Below are 19,664 nucleotides of genomic sequence, written 5' to 3'. Positions count from 1 at the left end.
TGCTGGAGCCGCGAGGCACGAACCGCGATGCTGGAGCCGCGAGGCACGAACCGCGATGCTGGAGCCGCGAGGCACGAACCGCGATGCTGGAGCCGCGAGGCACGAACCGCGATGCTGGGGCCGCGAGGCACGAACCGCGATGCTGGAGCCGCGAGGCACGAACCGCGATGCTGGAGCCGCGAGGCACGAACCGCGATGCTGGGGCCGCGAGAAAGCCAGACTAAGACATTCAGATGCCTCTTAGAGGCATCTGAACTGCCTCTCCTGCCTCATTATTCGCACTTCTTTACTCTCTTTATTATTGTCTATCATCTTTATTACTGATTATCATCATTATTATTGTTTATCATCTTTACTGATACCTTATAATCTTTATTGTTGTTTACGTGTAAGACTCTTGTTTATCATACTTTTGTTATTATCTCTCTTGTTCTTGTTTTTCATGTTGTTCTTGTGTTCTGTTGGATCCCAGGATGATAGAACAGTGTTCTCTCTCTCTCTCTCTCTCTATATATATATATATATCTATATATATATATATATATATATATATATAAATATAAATATATATATATATATATATATATATATATATATATATATATATATATATAAATATATATATGCAAAACAACCACTCTGAAAGAATAGAGAAATTCCAAGCGCTTTCGTGACTACTCACATTATCAAGGAACTATGAAAGTAAAGCATCCAAGGAAGCTATATAAGGGGTCTGGCCAACACCTCACTATCAGATCCCACAACGGTTAAACACCTGACGCGCGCCGACCCAACTGGACAGGTCCTTTGCACAACTCACCCACAAACTATTCTACCCAAGAAAATTTAAAAATTATTATTTGTCCAGTGTATTATTAAATTCTTCCCAAATTCTATTAATTATAAATGGATCTAATTTATATAAACCAAAGGAAATATTCATATTATTGTCGAAACTGCTTTTTATGAAACAAGATTCAATTATATTCCTGTCGACCATGGACTTGCTTGATACTACTTTCTCAACTTTTTGAAAATCAATTGGATGGTTAAAATCTCTTACATGGATTAATAGAGCATTCCCAATTGCCCTCAAAGATTCTTTAAGTCTTATGATACACTAAATAACAATAAAAATTTGCGCCTTACTAAAGCAGACAAAATAAATGCAATAGTAATTATGAAAGAAAATGATTACCAAGAAAAAATTAATAATCTCTTAGACGATACTGAAACCTATTCTAAACTTAGGAAAAATCCCCTAGAAACCGTTAACAGCAATTTCAATAAAACAATAAAACTTCTACTGAAAGGCAAAGATGAATTAGTCAGACAATTTACTTCCACTAATCCATCTTTACACACAAACCAGGGAATCCAGTCAGACCAATTATTAGCTCCATAGGGTCAGTTTCATATAAATTATCCAAATGGCTTGTTGATATTTTGAGCCCTAATGTTGGCAAAATTTCTAACTTTAATGTTAAAAAGAACATAGACTTAGTTGATAAATTAAGCTCCTTGACTGACTTAAATGATTTTAACATGGTTAGTTTTGATGTTACTTCCTTGTTTACGAAAGTTCCTGTTGATGATTTATTAAGTTTCTTATCTGAAGAACTCGTTAACTATGATTTACCATTGCCAGTTCCTACCATCATTAAACTTATTAAACTTTGCATTGTTGATGCAAAATTTATATTTAATGATAAGTTTTACACTCAGAAGTTTGGTATGACAATGGGAAATCCTCTTTCACCTGTTCTTAGTAACCTATACATGAAATTTTTTGAAACAAGGTTGCTTAACACAATCCTCCCTAATAGAGCTAAATGGTTCAGATATGTTGATGATATTTTGTGTCTTATGCCCAAAAATGTAGATATACACCATTTCCTTGGAAAATTAAATAGCTTAGCCCATTCTATAAACTTTACTGTTGAGTTTGAAGAAAATAACTCATTGCCTTTTCTAGATGTTTTAATTATTAAGGGTAATAATGAATTCAAATTTAAAATTTACAGAAAACCTACAAATAACTGTTCCTATGTCCACTATTATTCCTCGCATCAAGATAGAGTCAAACTGTCTGTTTTCTCATCAATGTTTCTGAGAGCTTTACGAATTTGTAGTCCTGAGTTCATAGATGAGGAAATATCCAAAATTTATGAAATAGGTAAAGATTTAAAATACCCAAGAAATGTAATTGATAAATCTTTTAAAGTTGCTAGAAATACTTTTTACAATCCAAAAAGGGACAACCAGCCTTATTCAACTAAAAATATGTTGGTTCTCCCTTACCATGAAAACTTGGTTGATATGCCTTCTCTTCTTAAGACTTTTAATATTAAAGTTGTATTCAAAAATCTTGATACAGTAAAAAAACTTTTGATTAAGAATTCCCCCCAAAATGCTGATGGATGTGTCTATAAGATTCCTTGTAAAATTTGCGATAAAGTTTATTACGGTCAAACTGGTAAAAATCTCGAACTAAGATTAAAACAACATAAATATAGCATTAGAACTGGACAAGATTCCAATGCTCTATTTATTCATGTAAGAGATTTTAACCATCCAATTGATTTTCAAAAAGTTGAGAAAGTAGTATCAAGCAAGTCCATGGTCGACAGGAATATAATTGAATCTTGCTTCATAAAAAGCAGTTTTGACAATAATATGAATATTTCCTTTGGTTTATATAAATTAGATCCATTTATAATTAATAGAATTTGGGAAGAATTTAATAATACACTGGACAAATAATAATTTTTAAATTTTCTTGGGTAGAATAGTTTGTGGGTGAGTTGTGCAAAGGACCTATCCAAGTTGGGTCGGCGCGCGTCAGGTGTTTAACCGTTGTGGGATCTGATAGTGAGGTGCTGGCCAGACCCCTTATATAGCTTCCTTGGATGCTTTATTTTCATAGTTCCTTGATAATGTGAGTAGTCACGAAAGCGCTTGAAATTTCTCTATTCTTTCAGAGTGGTTGTTTTGTATATTCTGAAATCACCTGTTTACTGTGATCTTATTGCATATATATATATATATATATATATATATATATATATATATATATATATATATATATATATATATATATATATATATATATATATATATATATATATATATATATATATATATATATATATATATATATATATATATATATATATATATTCTATCTATCTATCTATCTATCTGTCTGTCTATCCATCTTGACGAACGAGTGTCAACTCTCCCTTCAGGAATACTGCTTCTCATTAGTAGAAAGACAGAAGTAATCCTTCCATTCTTCCCTCCCTCCCTCCCTCCCTCCCTCCCTCCCTCCCTCCCTCCCTCCCTCCCAGTCTTGGTATACTCAGAAATTAGTGTCAGGTGACTGACACGTTTCCAATAGCGAGACAAACACTAGACTGACATCTCTCTCACATCTCCCTCTCATCTAACTCTCACATCTCCCTCTCATCTAACTCTCACATCTCCCTCTCATCTAACTCTCACATCTCCCTCTCATCTAACTCTCACATCTCCCTCTCATCTAACTCTCACATCTCCCTCTCATCTAACTCATCTCCCTCTCAACTCTCACATCTCCCTCTCATCTAACTCTCACATCTCCCTCTCATCTAACTCTCACATCTCCCTCTCATCTAACTCTCACATCTCCCTCTCATCTAACTCTCACATCTCCCTCTCATCTAACTCTCACATCTCCCTCTCATCTAACTCTCACATCTCCCTCTCATCTAACTCTCACATCTCCCTCTCATCTAACTCTCCTTTCCCTCTCTTTTCCCCCTAACACAAATACCATTTATTATTATTATTATTATTATTATTATTATTATTATTATTATTATTATTATTATTATTATTATTATCATTATTATTATTATTATTATTATCATTATTATTATTATTATTATTATTATTATTATTATTATTATTATTATTATTATTATCATTATTATTATTATTATTATTATTATTATTATTATTATTATTATTATTATTATTATTATTATTATCATTATTATTATTATTATTATTATTATCATTATCATTATTATTATTATTATTATTATTATTATTATTATTATTATTATTCAACAAATATTTCAATAAACAGTATGAAGGTGGTTGTATGATACAGTTGTATAACGACTATGATACACCATCATACAGCAACACACGGGGGGGGGGAGGTTGACTACAACAACAACAACAACAATAACAATATTGTATTCTATACAGCTGAATTTACAATGTATACCCGAGGCTGTATAAATAAAAAAAAATAAATCGTGATTTTGTGGCTGGTTTTATTGCATGATTTATCCTCCTGGCTCATGCGGGTTTAGCACTCGCCCTTCCCTCTACGAACTGGCTGGTGGAGTTCGACCCCGATTAATAATGGGACAAAAGAGGCAGGGAAAGACTGGGGACGGAGTACGGTCACGGGAGGGGGTCCCTTGACGCTAGTGAAGGTCTCTTGATCCAAGTAAGAGGACCTGTCCTCCACCTCCTGGGATCAAGTCACCGACCTGCCGCATGTCACCGTAGTCGCTGTGTGGACCCTGCTGGTTTAGCGCTTTTTGAAAAATTATGATTAATAACAATAAAAATAATAATAATAGCAATAATAAGAGTAATAATAATAATAATAACAATAATAATAATAATAATAATAATAATAATAATAACAATAATAATAATAATAATAATAATAATAATAATAATAATAATAATAATAATAATAATAATAATAATAATAATAATAATCCTGAACAATATTAACTGGGAAGTGAGTGAAAATAACAGAATTTCTTATATATAAATATTTATTATAATCATTGTTTCAGAAATATTCATATTTTTCAATATTTTTTCCACTTCTCGAATATTACAAAATTTTGAGTTCTTTAACTTAAAAAATAATATAATATAAAACAGCGACTGATGGGGTATACCTGGTCACAGTGACTGATGGGGGATACCTGGTCACAGTGACTGAGATAGGGATACCTGGTCACAGTGACTGAGATAGGGATACCTGGTCACAGTGACTGAGATAGGGATACCTGGTCACAGTGACTGAGATAGGGATACCTGGTCACAGTGACTGATGTAGGGATACCTGGTCACAGTGACTGAGATAGGGATACCTGGTCACAGTGACTGAGATACGGATACCTGGTCACAGTGACTGAGATAGGGATACCTGGTCACAGTGACTGAGATAGGGATACCTGGTCACAGTGACTGAGATAGGGATACCTGGTCACAGTGACTGAGATAGGGATACCTGGTCACAGTGACTGAGATGGGGATACCTGGTCACAGTGACTGAGATAGGGATACCTGGTCACAGTGACTGAGATAGGGATACCTGGTCACAGTGACTGAGATAGGGATACCTGGTCACAGTGACTGAGATAGGGATACCTGGTCACAGTGACTGAGATAGGGATACCTGGTCACAGTGACTGATGTAGGGATACCTGGTCACAGTGACTGAGATAGGGATACCTGGTCACAGTGACTGAGATACGGATACCTGGTCACAGTGACTGAGATAGGGATACCTGGTCACGGTGACTGAGATAGGGATACCTGGTCACAGTGACTGAGATAGGGATACCTGGTCACAGTGACTGAGATACGGATACCTGGTCACAGTGATTGAGATAGGGATACCTGGTCACAGTGACTGAGATAGGGATACCTGGTCACAGTGACTGAGATAGGGATACCTGGTCACAGTGACTGAGATAGGGATACCTGGTCACAGTGACTGAGATAGGGATACCTGGTCACAGTGACTGAGATACGGATACCTGGTCACAGTGACTGAGATAGGGATACCTGGTCACGGTGACTGAGATAGGGATACCTGGTCACAGTGACTGAGATAGGGATACCTGGTCACAGTGACTGAGATACGGATACCTGGTCACAGTGATTGAGATAGGGATACCTGGTCACGGTGACTGAGATAGGGATACCTGGTCACAGTGACTGAGATAGGGATACCTGGTCACAGTGACTGATATAGGGATACCTGGTCACAGTGACTGAGATAGGGATACCTGGTCACAGTGACTGAGATAGGGATACCTGGTCACAGTGACTGATGTAGAGATACCTGGTCACAGTGACTGAGATAGGGATACCTGGTCACAGTGACTGAGATACGGATACCTGGTCACAGTGACTGAGATAGGGATACCTGGTCACGGTGACTGAGATAGGGATACCTGGTCACAGTGACTGAGATAGGGATACCTGGTCACAGTGACTGAGATACGGATACCTGGTCACAGTGACTGAGATAGGGATACCTGGTCACGGTGACTGAGATAGGGATACCTGGTCACAGTGACTGAGATAGGGATACCTGGTCACAGTGACTGAGATAGGGATACCTGGTCACAGTGACTGAGATAGGGATACCTGGTCACAGTGACTGAGATAGGGATACCTGGTCACAGTGACTGATGTAGGGATACCTGGTCACAGTGACTGAGATAGGAATACCTGGTCACAGTGACTGAGATACGGATACCTGGTCACAGTGACTGAGATAGGGATACCTGGTCACGGTGACTGAGATAGGGATACCTGGTCACAGTGACTGAGATAGGGATACCTGGTCACGGTGACTGAGATAGGGATACCTGGTCACAGTGACTGAGATAGGGATACCTGGTCACGGTGACTGAGATAGGGATACCTGGTCACAGTGACTGAGATAGGGATACCTGATCACGGTGACTGAGATAGGGATACCTGGTCACAGTGACTGAGATAGGGATACCTGGTCACGGTGACTGAGATATGGATACCTGGTCACGGTGACTGAGATATGGATACCTGGTCACAGTGATTGAGATAGAGATACCTGGTCACAGTGACTGAGATAGGGATACCTGGTCACGGTGACTGAGATAGGGATACCTGGTCACAGTGACTGAGATAGGGATACCTGGTCACGGTGACTGAGATAGGGATACCTGGTCACGGTGACTGAGATAGGGATACCTGGTCACAGTGACTGAGATAGGGATGCCTGGTCATAGTGACTGAGATAGAGATACCTGGTCACAGTGACTGAGATAGGGATACCTTGTCACAGTGACTGAGATAGGGATACCTGGTCACAGTGACTGATATAGGGATACCTGGTCACAGTGACTGAGATAGGGATACCTGGTCACAGTGACTGAGATAGGGATACCTGGTCACAGTGACTGAGATAGGGATACCTGGTCACAGTGACTGATATAGGGATACCTGGTCACAGTGACTGAGATAGGGATACCTGGTCACAGTGACTGATATAGGGATACCTGGTCACAGTGACTGAGATAGGGATACCTGGTCACAGTGACTGATGTAGGGATACCTGGTCACAGTGACTGATGTAGGGATACCTGGTCACAGTGACTGAGATAGGGATACCTGGTCACAGTGACTGAGATAAGGATACCTGGTCACAGCGACTGAGATAGGGATACCTGGTCACAGTGACAGAGATAGGGATACCTGGTCACAGTGGCTGAGATAGGGATACCTGGTCACAGTGACTGATGTAGGGATACCTGGTCACAGTGACTGAGATAGGGATACCTGGTCACAGTGACTGAGATAGGGATACCTGGTCACAGTGACTGAGATAGGGATACCTGGTCACAGTGACTGATGTAGGGATACCTGGTCACAGTGACCGATATAGGGATACCTGGTCACAGTGACTGATATAGGGACACCTGGTCACAGTGACTGATGTAGGGATACCTGATCACAGTGACTGATGTAGGGATACCTGGTCACAGTGACTGATATAGGGATACCTGGTCACAGTGACTGATATAGAGATACCTGGTCACAGTGACTGATGTAGGGATACTTGGTCACAGTGACTGATGTAGGGATACCTGGTCATAGTGACTGATATAGGGATACCTGGTCACAGTGACTAATGTAGGGATACCTGGTCACAGTGACTGATGTAGGGATACCTGGTCACAGGGACTGATATAGGAATACCTGGTCACAGTGACTGATGCAGGAATACATGGGCACAGCGGCTAATGGGGGATACCCGTCACAGCCTTTGATGCAGGAATACCTGGTCCCAGTCTTTGATGTAGGGATACCTGGTTCCAGTCTTTGATGCAGGGATACCTGGTTCCAGTCTTTGATGCAGGGATACCTGGTTCCAGTCTTTGATGCAGGGATACCTGGTTCCAGTCTTTGATGCAGGGGTAACTGGTTCCAGTCTTTGATGCAGGGGTAACTGGTTCCAGTTTTTGATGCAGGGATACCTGGTTCCAGTCTTTGATGCAGGGGTAACTGGCCCCGGTCTTTGATGCAGGGATACCTGGTCCCAGTCTTTGATGCAGGGGTAACTGGTTCCAGTTTTTGATGCAGGGATACCTGGTTCCAGTCTTTGATGCAGGGATACCTGGTTCCAGTCTTTGATGCAGGGGTAACTGGTTCCAGTTTTTGATGCAGGGATACCTGGTTCCAGTCTTTGATGCAGGGGTAACTGGCCCCGGTCTTTGAAGCAGGGATACCTGGTCCCAGTCTTTGATGCAGGGGTAACTGGCCCCGGTCTTTGATGCAGGGATACCTGGTTCCAGTCTTTGATGTAGGGATACCTGGTCCCAGTCTTTGATGCAGAGATACCTGGTTCCAGTCTTTGATATAGGGATACTTGGTCCCATTCTTTGATGCAGGGATACTTGGTTCCAGTCGTTGATGAAGGGATACCTGGTCACAGTCTTTAATGTAGGAAAACCTGGTCACAGTCTTTGATGTAGGGATACCTAATCCCAGTCTTTGATGTTGGGACACCTGGTTAGAGTCTTCGATGCAGGGATGCCTGGTTCAGTTCTTTGATGCAGGGATACCTGGTTCAATTCTTTGATGCAGGGATACCTGGTCCAAGTCTTTGATGCTGGGATACCTGGTCACAGTCTTTGATGTAGGGATAACTGGTCACAGTCTTTGATGTAGGGATAACTGGTCACAGTCTTTGATGTAGGGATACCTGGTCACAGTCTTTGATGTAGGGATACCTGGTCACAGTCTTTGATGTAGGGATAACTGGTCACAGTCTTTGATGTAGGGATAACTGGTCACAGTCTTTGATGTAGGGATACCTGGTCAGAGTCTTTGATGTAGGGATACCTGGTCACAGTCTTTGATGTAGGGATAACTGGTCACAGTCTTTGATGTAGGGATAACTGGTCACAGTCTTTGATGTAGGGATACCTGGTCAGAGTCTTTGATGTAGGGATACCTGGTCACAGTCTTTGATGTAGGGATAACTGGTCACAGTCTTTGATGTAGGGATAACTGGTCACAGTCTTTGATGTAGGGATAACTGGTCACAGTCTTTGATGTAGGGATAACTGGTCACAGTCTTTGATGTAGGGATAACTGGTCACAGTCTTTGATGTAGGGATAACTGGTCAGTCTTTGATGTAGGGATAACTGGTCACAGTCTTTGATGTAGGGATACCTGGTCAGAGTCTTTGATGTAGGGATACCTGGTCACAGTCTTTGATGTAGGGATAACTGGTCACAGTCTTTGATGTAGGGATAACTGGTCACAGTCTTTGATGTAGGGATAACTGGTCAGTCTTTGATGTAGGGATACCTGGTCACAGTCTTTGATGTAGGGATAACTGGTCACAGTCTTTGATGTAGGGATAACTGGTCACAGTCTTTGATGTAGGGATAACTGGTCACAGTCCTCTCTGTTCAGTACTTTATAAAGCACTAAACAGAGTAGCCTGGGTTGGCTTAATCCAGGTAACTGGCTTGTCAACCCACTGCTGCTATTCCTGTCTTCTCTAGGTATCCTCAACACGTAACTATTATCCCCTTTAGTTATTCTTCCTTTCCATTTGTACACTTCTATCAGTTTCATCATGTCTGTCTTTATTCTCCCTCACTCTAGAGAATTCCTTAAATATTTTTGTTAGAGTGTTTGGGTTTGAGAAGGACGTGTCTAGTATGGGCCAGCAGGCCTGCAGTGTTCCTTCTTTCTTGCATGTGTTCTTCTCTTCTCATCCTCTTAGGAAGGATCTCTGGCACACGGGATCAACTTGGTCATCCTTCTCTCTTTTCCCAGAGCATTTACAGTATTTTCCGGCATATAAGGCGCGTTTTTCTCCACAACTCTTGGAAAATCAGCCTGCGCCTTATATGCTCAAGGTCAGGATCAAGGGTAGGTTCTGGGTCACAGTTTAGCAGTTGTTTACTAACGTTACGTTACCACTGCTTTCAAACATCGTCTTATATGATCGTGCGCCTTATATGGCGGAAAATAAGGTATGTCCATTCTGTAAATATGGAGACCAGAACAGCGCAGCATAATCTAAAAGAGACCTTACCAATGGTAGGCAAACTTGAAGCATAACCTGAGGACTCCTGTCATATCTACTGGATATGAAGCCAAGAATTCTCTCAGCATCATCGGGAAGGTTTATATACCGTTGTCCTGGCTTCAGATTACTGCCAAGCACAACTTATAAATCTTTATTCAACCCAACTGGATCAAAATTTGCATAAATAAGCTTGTGTCATGGGTTATCTTCCTTTTTCTAGGACTGGAACTTCACACTTGCTCACGCTGATGGACACTGCCACTTTCACCACACGAGGCCTGGTCATGGACCGGGCCGAGGGGGCGTTCACCCCCGGAACAGCCTCCAGATATATACGTCGTTAACTTATCCAGGTTGTCCTTTAGTGCTCTAGGGTCCTCTTCAGATGACAGAGGACGGCCTATTGTAGAGTTATCGGGAAATTTGCTTATGTCCTTATTTAGTCCATGCTGCTGTGGGCAACATGGGTCCCAACATTGACATGGGAGTGCCTACCCACAGCTGGAATGGGCCTGCCCTACCCACAGCTGGAATGGGCCTGCCCTACCCACAGCTGGAATGGGCCTGCGCTACCCACAGAATCTGTTAACATTGCCTCCCTCCAGCACTTGCTGTTCCCGACGCACCAACTGCTGTTCCTTGCGAGCCTTACGATTTCTGACGTGCAGCATCTTGACGGAGGCCACGAAAATAACCATTACCAGGATGATGACTCCGAGGACTACCAGGACTACCAACCCACTCATAGCGTCCATTTTCTGCTCCTCCTGCAGGAGAACACGAGAGTATAAGAAAGGAGGAACACTGCGGCAGGCCTACTGGCCCATGCTAGGCAAGTCCAAGTCACATCCAGAGCAACCAGAGGGAATGAGTGGAACAGGAGTTGAGGAACAGAGAGAGAGAGGGGTGGTGATGGAGGGAGAGAGGCAGGAATGAAGACGGAAAGAGAGATAGGAAGAAGGAACACACACACAGACACACACTGGAGGACAGGAGGGATAGAGGGGGACATGATAACAACATATAAAATACTGAGAGGAATTGACAAGGTGGACAGAGACAGGACGATTCAGAGATGTTACTCAGCAACAAGGGGTCACAACTGGAAGTTGAAGATTCAGATAAATCAGAGGGATGTTAGGAAGTATTTCTTCAGCCATAAAGTTGTCAGGAAGTGGAAAAATCTGGAGAGTGATGTAGTGGAGGCAGGATCCATACATAGTTTTAAGGAGAGGTATGATGAAATTCATGGAACAGGGAGAGAGTGGACATAGTAGCGACCAGAAAGGAGGCGGGGCCAGGAGCTATGACTCGACCCCTGCAGCTACAATTAGATGAATTAGGTGAGTACAAACACACACACACACACCTGGATATTCCTGGTGTATTTCTTCAGAGGGAAGTAAGCCGTGGCGAGGTTGGACAAATTACCAGAGTTCCCCATCTCATCCCTGGCTCTGACCACGAAGAACACTGCTCGACCTTCAAGACTCTCAACACTACGATCCAACATCTGAAATAACATTATATATATATATATATATATATATATATATATATATATATATATATATATATATATATATATATATATATATATATATATATATATATATATATATATATATATATATATATATATATATATGTATATATATATATATATATATAAACAAACAAGTGATGCAAAATAACCGCTGTGAGAAAATAGTGAATTTCCAAGAGCTTTCGTGAGGTTTCACATTATCAAGGAACTTTACTATATGCATATTATTATTATTATTATTATTATTATTATTATTATTATTATTATTATATTATTATTATTATTATTATTATTATTATTATTATTATTATTATTATTATTATTATTATTATTGTAGTATCTTACAGGTTGTTTTACTATTAATAAAAATTTGACTGACCTTGAGAGTAATATTGTGGGGCTGACCTGCTGGCCTGGGGGTCAGGTCACCGGAGGTCAGGTGACTGGAGTTGACCTGGTGACCCACGTGGAAGTTACTGTGTATGCTCATACTCTCGTGATACCTCAGTTCGAGCACCGTAGCTGTAGAGGGAGGGGGGAGAGTGAGAGTGGGAGGAGTGGGAGGGAGGGACAGAATGTGAAAGAGGGGAAAGTTTGAGTGGTTAATAGGGGTTTAAAGTCTATCTACTACACGAGGGTCATTAAGGCTGATTGGTTGGTTAATGGGGTTTAAAGTCTATCTACTACACGAGGGTCATTAAGGCTGATTGGTTGGTTAATGGGGTTTAAAGTCTATCTACTACACGAGGGTCATTAAGGCTGATTGGTTGGTTAATGGGGTTTAAAGTCTATTTACTACACGAGGGTCATTAAGGCTGGTTGGTTGGTTAATGGGGTTTAAAGTCTATTTACTACACGAGGGTCATTAAGGCTAGTTGGTTGGTTAATGGGGTTTAAAGTCTATTTACTACACGAGGGTCATTAAGGCTGGTTGGTTGGTTAATGGGGTTTAAAGTCTATCTACTACACGATGGTCATTAAGGCTGGTTGGTTGGTTAATGGGGTTTAAAGTCTATTTACTACACGAGGGTCATTAAGGCTGGTTGGTTGGTTAATGGGGTTTAAAGTCTATTTACTACACGAGGGTCATTAAGGCTGGTTGGTTGGTTAATGGGGTTTAAAGTCTATCTACTACACGAGGGTCATTAAGGCTGGTTGGTTGGTTAATGGGGTTTAAAGTCTATTTACTACACGAGGGTCATTAAGGCTGGTTGGTTGGTTAATGGAGTTTAAAGTCTATCTACTACACGAGAGTCATTAAGGCTGGTTGGTAGGTTAATGGGGTTTAAAGTCTATCTACTACACGAGGGTCATTAAGGCTGGTTGGTTGGTTAATGGGGTTTAAAGTCTATCTACTACACGAGAGTCATTAAGGCTGGTTGGTAGGTTAATGGGGTTTAAAGTCTATCTACTACACGAGGGTCATTAAGGCTGGTTGGTTGGTTAATGGGGTTTAAAGTCTATCTACTACACGAGGGTCATTAAGGCTGGTTGGTTGGTTAATGGGGTTTAAAGTCTCTCTACTACACGATGGTCATTAAGGCTGGTTGGTTGGTTAATGGAGTTTAAAGTCTATCTACTACACGAGAGTCATTAAGGCTGGTTGGTTGGTTAATGGGGTTTAAAGTCTATTTACTACACGAGGGTCATTAAGGCTGGTTGGTTGGTTAATGGGGTTTAAAGTCTATTTACTACACGAGGGTCATTAAGGCTGGTTGGTTGGTTAATGGGGTTTAAAGTCTATCTACTACACGATGGTCATTAAGGCTGGTTGGTTGGTTAATGGGGTTTAAAGTCTATTTACTACACGAGGGTCATTAAGGCTGGTTGGTTGGTTAATGGGGTTTAAAGTCTATTTACTACACGAGGGTCATTAAGGCTGGTTGGTTGGTTAATGGGGTTTAAAGTCTATCTACTACACGAGGGTCATTAAGGCTGGTTGGTTGGTTAATGGGGTTTAAAGTCTATTTACTACACGAGGGTCATTAAGGCTGGTTGGTTGGTTAATGGAGTTTAAAGTCTATCTACTACACGAGAGTCATTAAGGCTGGTTGGTAGGTTAATGGGGTTTAAAGTCTATCTACTACACGAGGGTCATTAAGGCTGGTTGGTTGGTTAATGGGGTTTAAAGTCTATCTACTACACGAGAGTCATTAAGGCTGGTTGGTAGGTTAATGGGGTTTAAAGTCTATCTACTACACGAGGGTCATTAAGGCTGGTTGGTTGGTTAATGGGGTTTAAAGTCTATCTACTACACGAGGGTCATTAAGGCTGGTTGGTTGGTTAATGGGGTTTAAAGTCTCTCTACTACACGATGGTCATTAAGGCTGGTTGGTTGGTTAATGGAGTTTAAAGTCTATCTACTACACGAGAGTCATTAAGGCTGGTTGGTTGGTTAATGGGGTTTAAAGTCTATTTACTACACGAGGGTCATTAAGGCTGGTTGGTTGGTTAATGGGGTTTAAAGTCTATTTACTACACGAGGGTCATTAAGGCTGGTTGGTTGGTTAATGGGGTTTAAAGTCTATCTACTACACGATGGTCATTAAGGCTGGTTGGTTGGTTAATGGGGTTTAAAGTCTATTTACTACACGAGGGTCATTAAGGCTGGTTGGTTGGTTAATGGGGTTTAAAGTCTATTTACTACACGAGGGTCATTAAGGCTGGTTGGTTGGTTAATGGGGTTTAAAGTCTATCTACTACACGAGGGTCATTAAGGCTGGTTGGTTGGTTAATGGGGTTTAAAGTCTATTTACTACACGAGGGTCATTAAGGCTGGTTGGTTGGTTAATGGAGTTTAAAGTCTATCTACTACACGAGAGTCATTAAGGCTGGTTGGTAGGTTAATGGGGTTTAAAGTCTATCTACTACACGAGGGTCATTAAGGCTGGTTGGTTGGTTAATGGGGTTTAAAGTCTATCTACTACACGAGAGTCATTAAGGCTGGTTGGTAGGTTAATGGGGTTTAAAGTCTATCTACTACACGAGGGTCATTAAGGCTGGTTGGTTGGTTAATGGGGTTTAAAGTCTATCTACTACACGAGGGTCATTAAGGCTGGTTGGTTGGTTAATGGGGTTTAAAGTCTCTCTACTACACGATGGTCATTAAGGCTGGTTGGTTGGTTAATGGAGTTTAAAGTCTATCTACTACACGAGAGTCATTAAGGCTGGTTGGTTGGTTAATGGGGTTTAAAGTCTATCTACTACACGAGGGTCATTAAGGCTGGTTGGTTGGTTAATGGAGTTTAAAGTCTATCTACTACACGAGAGTCATTAAGGCTGGTTAGTTGGTTAACGGAGTTTAAAGTCTATCTACTACACGAGGGTCATTAAAGCTGGTTAGTTGGTTAATGGAGTTTAAAATCTATCTACTACACGAGGGTCTTTAAGCCTGGTTAGTTGTTTAATGGAGTTTAAAGTCTATCTACTACACGAGGGTCATTAAGGCTGGTTGGTTGGTTAATGGGGTTTAAAGTCTATCTACTACACGAGGGTCATTAAGGCTGCATGTCACCTGTACACCACCAGTCAAGAATACTTTAATACCTAAAATACTGATTAATGTAAACTACCAGTGTATATACACTGAGAAACATACACCTCTCAGTGTATATACACTGAGAAACATACACCTCTCAGTGTATATACACTGAGAGACATACACCTCTCAGTGTATATACACTGAGAGACATACACCTCACAGTGTATATACACTGAGAGACATACACCTCTCAGTGTATATACACTGAGAGACATACACCTCTCAGTGTATACACACTGAGAGACATACACCTCTCAGTGTATACACACTGAGAGACATACACCTCTCAGTGTATACACACTGAGAGACATACACCTCTCAGTGTATACACACTGAGAGACATACACCTCTCAGTGTATACACACTGAGAGACATACACCTCTCAGTGTATACACACTGAGAGACATACACCTCTCAGTGTATACACACTGAGAGACATACACCTCTCAGTATATACACACTGAGAGACATACACCTCTCAGTATATACACACTGAGAGACATACACCTCTCAGTATAAATAAATAACAAAAAGGAACAATACCGTGACTGGAACAATACACAGACAACCCGCACATGGAAGAGAGGAACTTACGACGACGTTTCGGTCGGAAACAGTCTAGATTCCTGTCCTATCTAGACAGTTGAGGTTAGAATAGAAGGAAGGAGCTGAGAATGATGATAGATCTTGAAGAGTGTAGAATAGAGAGGATAGATTGGAGTCAAACAGAGTACAGAACAATTATCCTTCAACTAGTAAACCTGGATACCTCACCAGTGTGTTGCTACAGTATTCTACGTGAGTATACCTGGAGGCTGGTTTAGAAAGACACGTAAGCAAACACTATAACATATTTATTAGAAAACGTTTCGGTCCTGGGACCTTGATCACTTGTAACATACAGAGGTAGAAAGACATTGTGTACGAATGGTATATAATACCGACAAGATGAGAGTAAGACACATGTGCAACATCTGGGTATCTTTATTGTAGACGTTTCGCCATCCAGTGGCTTTATCAATACAAATTCTAGGACATAACTTGAAGACAGTAGAACTATGTACAGAAGATGAGGTAATCAGTCCCTCAACCTAGGAGTAGGTGCAAACAGCACCATAGTCGTGGAGATTCTGAAGCAGAAGAAAGAATCCTGGCGCTTATATAGTAACGTCAGGTGTAGCAGACGAGGGCAATTCACTGGTAGGCGGGATTCCCCAGTGGAAGTAGGTCCTTCCCAAAGAGATGGGTTAGTTGTAGTAGTAGTTGTCGAAGTCGTGAAGGTTATGTACATGTCCTCAGAATTAAGATTCCATGATGTTGCAGTGTCTGACAAGTTGTGTACGAATGGTATATAATACCGACAAGATGAGAGTAAGACACATGTGCAACATCTGGGTATCTTTATTATATACCATTCTTTATTATATACCATCGGTATTATATACCATTCGTACACAACTTGTCAGACACTGCAACATCATGGAATCTTAATTCTGAGGACATGTACATAACCTTCACGACTTCGACAACTACTACTACAACTAACCCATCTCTTTGGGAAGGACCTACTTCCACTGGGGAATCCCGCCTACCAGTGAATTGCCCTCGTCTGCTACACCTGACGTTACTATATAAGCGCCAGGATTCTTTCTTCTGCTTCAGAATCTCCACGACTATGGTGCTGTTTGCACCTACTCCTAGGTTGAGGGACTGATTACCTCATCTTCTGTACATAGTTCTACTGTCTTCAAGTTATGTCCTAGAATTTGTATTGATAAAGCCACTGGATGGCGAAACGTCTACAATAAAGATACCCAGATGTTGCACATGTGTCTTCCTCTTAGAAAGACATTATATGTATAGGCGGAGAGTGAGATGTGACGCACGTGACCTGAGGAGTGTCATAAGAACATAAGAATGGAGGAACACTGTAGAAGGCCTACTAGCCCATGCGAGGCAGGTCCTTATCAAAACAACCTCTGCCTATGAGGACGGGTAGACGATGAAATCATGTGACTCCTGTGTTGTTGGGTTGGTGCTGCTTAAGTATCATGTATGCCAATGTTTTTGAAATTTTGTAGTTTCCAGTGTTGCGTTCTATAGTGTCGGTGACGGCGATTAGTGAGGCTTCTAGGCACCGTCGGCGTCTGAGGTCTGGTTCGGTGAGAACGAGATGTGCCTCATTCCAGTTCATCAGATGCCCCGTGGAGTCTCCATGGAGGACACAGGCGTACCTTACATCGTCTCTGTTAGAGGCATTTCGATGTTCATTCAGACGGACTGCAAGATCTCTGCCTGTCTCGCCTACATATTTCTTGGGACAGAACCCACAGGGGATAGTGCAGACGCCTGCTGTAGAAGTTAGAGGTGTGGGGCTGCGTTTCGTAGTGAGGTCTTTGATAGATGATGTGTTTATGGTGGAAACGTTGATGTTACTCATAGCAAGTGCCCGGCGAGTATTCTAAACCAACTTGTCGGTATTTATTACCAAGGTTTATACCACCTGGAGGGTATACCTGGTGGGGTGATTCAGGGGTTAACGCCATCGCGGCCCGGTCCATGACCAGGAACAAAAGTTAGCTGTGTTTCCCTGTCATATTCACACACACCTTAGGGTTATTGAAGCTAAAACTTTGGGTAGTTTCAAGTTTAGGTTGGATAAATACATGAGTGAGAAGGGTTCGACTTGAGTGGGACTTACACATGAGTAAATAGATTTATCAGAGCTTACTGTTAGGTTAGTACTGAAAGTGGGTCGGGTAAATATTCTACTAGTGGGTTGGATTGTAACGGACCTACCCAGTATGGGCCAACAGGCCTCCTGCAGTGTTCCTCCTTTCTTATGCTCTTAGGATGGGGTTGTGTCAGCCTAAACTGTGAGGCTTTAATATCAGCAAGTGTTCCATTTATTTATTTATTTATTTATTTGGATATGATACATGGTTGTACGACAGGTACGACAGCTTCAAAGGTTTCCTTCTAGCAGGACTGTAGTTACTATCCCCTGGGGGATTACCATCTCTCAGGATGGACTATCATATACACAGGGGAGATGGTATGTAGGGAGATGTTTTCACTCTCAGAGAGAGAGAAAGAGATAACAGCTCTTGGCTTGTAAATAAAATTAGGAACCTTAACCCAACCTTGTAAAACACTGTGTAAAAGAGGGAGAGAGAAAGAAGTGCCTCACCTGTGCCTGTGTAGAGGTCGTCACCAGGGCTGGTCCAGGTGAGGGATACCAGGGCATCGTAGAGGTAGACAAAAGACACTGTCAGGTCAGTCACTCTACCTGGAGGTTGCTGGTCACCAGGCTGGTAGTTGTGTACCTGTACAGGTAACGCACCCTCAGTTACTATTATCACTTAATTTTCTAACAAAATGTACACACTCACTTGGACCTGCCTAGCATGGGCCAATAGGTGACATGGACCTGCCTAGCATAGGCCAGTAGGCCTATACAGTGCTCCTTCAGTCTTATGTTCTTTCTTAAGTACACATAGATGCTAATAGTGCAACCACAGTCCACTGTACCTCTGATCCTAAAGAGGTATCCCAGTACTGTACAACCACAGTCCACTGTACAGGGATACCTTTCTGGGATCACTGAGGTAGAGGAGACTGTGGTTACAAGATACAAGACACACCTTCCTAGAATCAACATACATCAAGCTAATGCAACAACAGTGACATGAGAAGCTCTAAACCCTCACGACTCACGCACAACACTGACCTTGAAGATGCCGCCGGAAGTGAACCTGGTGAAGGGCTCTACCCGCATGCGATTCACGTCGCCGCAGCAAGGCGCATGCGGGGCCCCTGAGGGCTCCTCCGAGGGCACCAGGTCCCCCGGGGCAAAGGTGGAGTCCGGCTCCGGCAGTGATACCGTCAGGGGAAGTGTCAGGCGCCTGAGGGCGGAAGTGCCGGGCTGACGAAGATGACCCTCTGGCGCTCCTGACAGGGCTGACATCGAAGTACTCGTTACTATTATATCTGCTGACATCGAAGCCCATTTATGCCAAGCAACAGCAGGAGGGGGTGTAGTAACAGAAGGAGGGGGTGTAGTAACAGCAGGAGGAGGTGTAGCAACAGCAGGAGGGGGTGTAGTAACAGCAGGAGGGGGTGTAGAAACAGCAAGAGGGGTGTAGTAACAGCAGGAAGAGGTGTAGTAACAGCA

The 19,664-nt window shown here is 41.9% G+C and overlaps 1 protein-coding gene across 4 annotated transcripts in view; it reads right to left on the bottom strand.

Annotated features, from left to right (window-relative positions):
* Positions 1–4,826: 4,826 nt before the first annotated feature.
* The window catches only part of LOC128702017 (calcium-activated chloride channel regulator 1), a 63,429-nt gene continuing 48,591 nt past the window's right edge, over positions 4,827–19,664 (bottom strand). For all 4 annotated transcript variants that reach the window (XM_070101435.1, XM_070101437.1, XM_070101434.1 and 1 more), the window contains 5 exons: positions 19,221–19,450; positions 18,681–18,816; positions 12,329–12,471; positions 11,773–11,916; positions 4,827–11,170 (listed from right to left, as the gene is read on the bottom strand). In XM_070101435.1, the coding sequence (XP_069957536.1) occupies positions 10,973–11,170; positions 11,773–11,916; positions 12,329–12,471; positions 18,681–18,816; positions 19,221–19,450 (851 nt within the window). In that variant the 3' untranslated portion in view covers positions 4,827–10,972. The remainder of the gene's footprint in view (positions 11,171–11,772; positions 11,917–12,328; positions 12,472–18,680; positions 18,817–19,220; positions 19,451–19,664) is intronic.

Source organism: Cherax quadricarinatus, chromosome 77 (assembly GCF_038502225.1).
Source record: "Cherax quadricarinatus isolate ZL_2023a chromosome 77, ASM3850222v1, whole genome shotgun sequence".
Classification (NCBI taxonomy): domain Eukaryota; kingdom Metazoa; phylum Arthropoda; class Malacostraca; order Decapoda; family Parastacidae; genus Cherax; species Cherax quadricarinatus.
The sequence above is the reverse complement of the archived record's forward strand: the minus strand, read 5'-3'. Positions and strand labels throughout refer to the sequence as shown.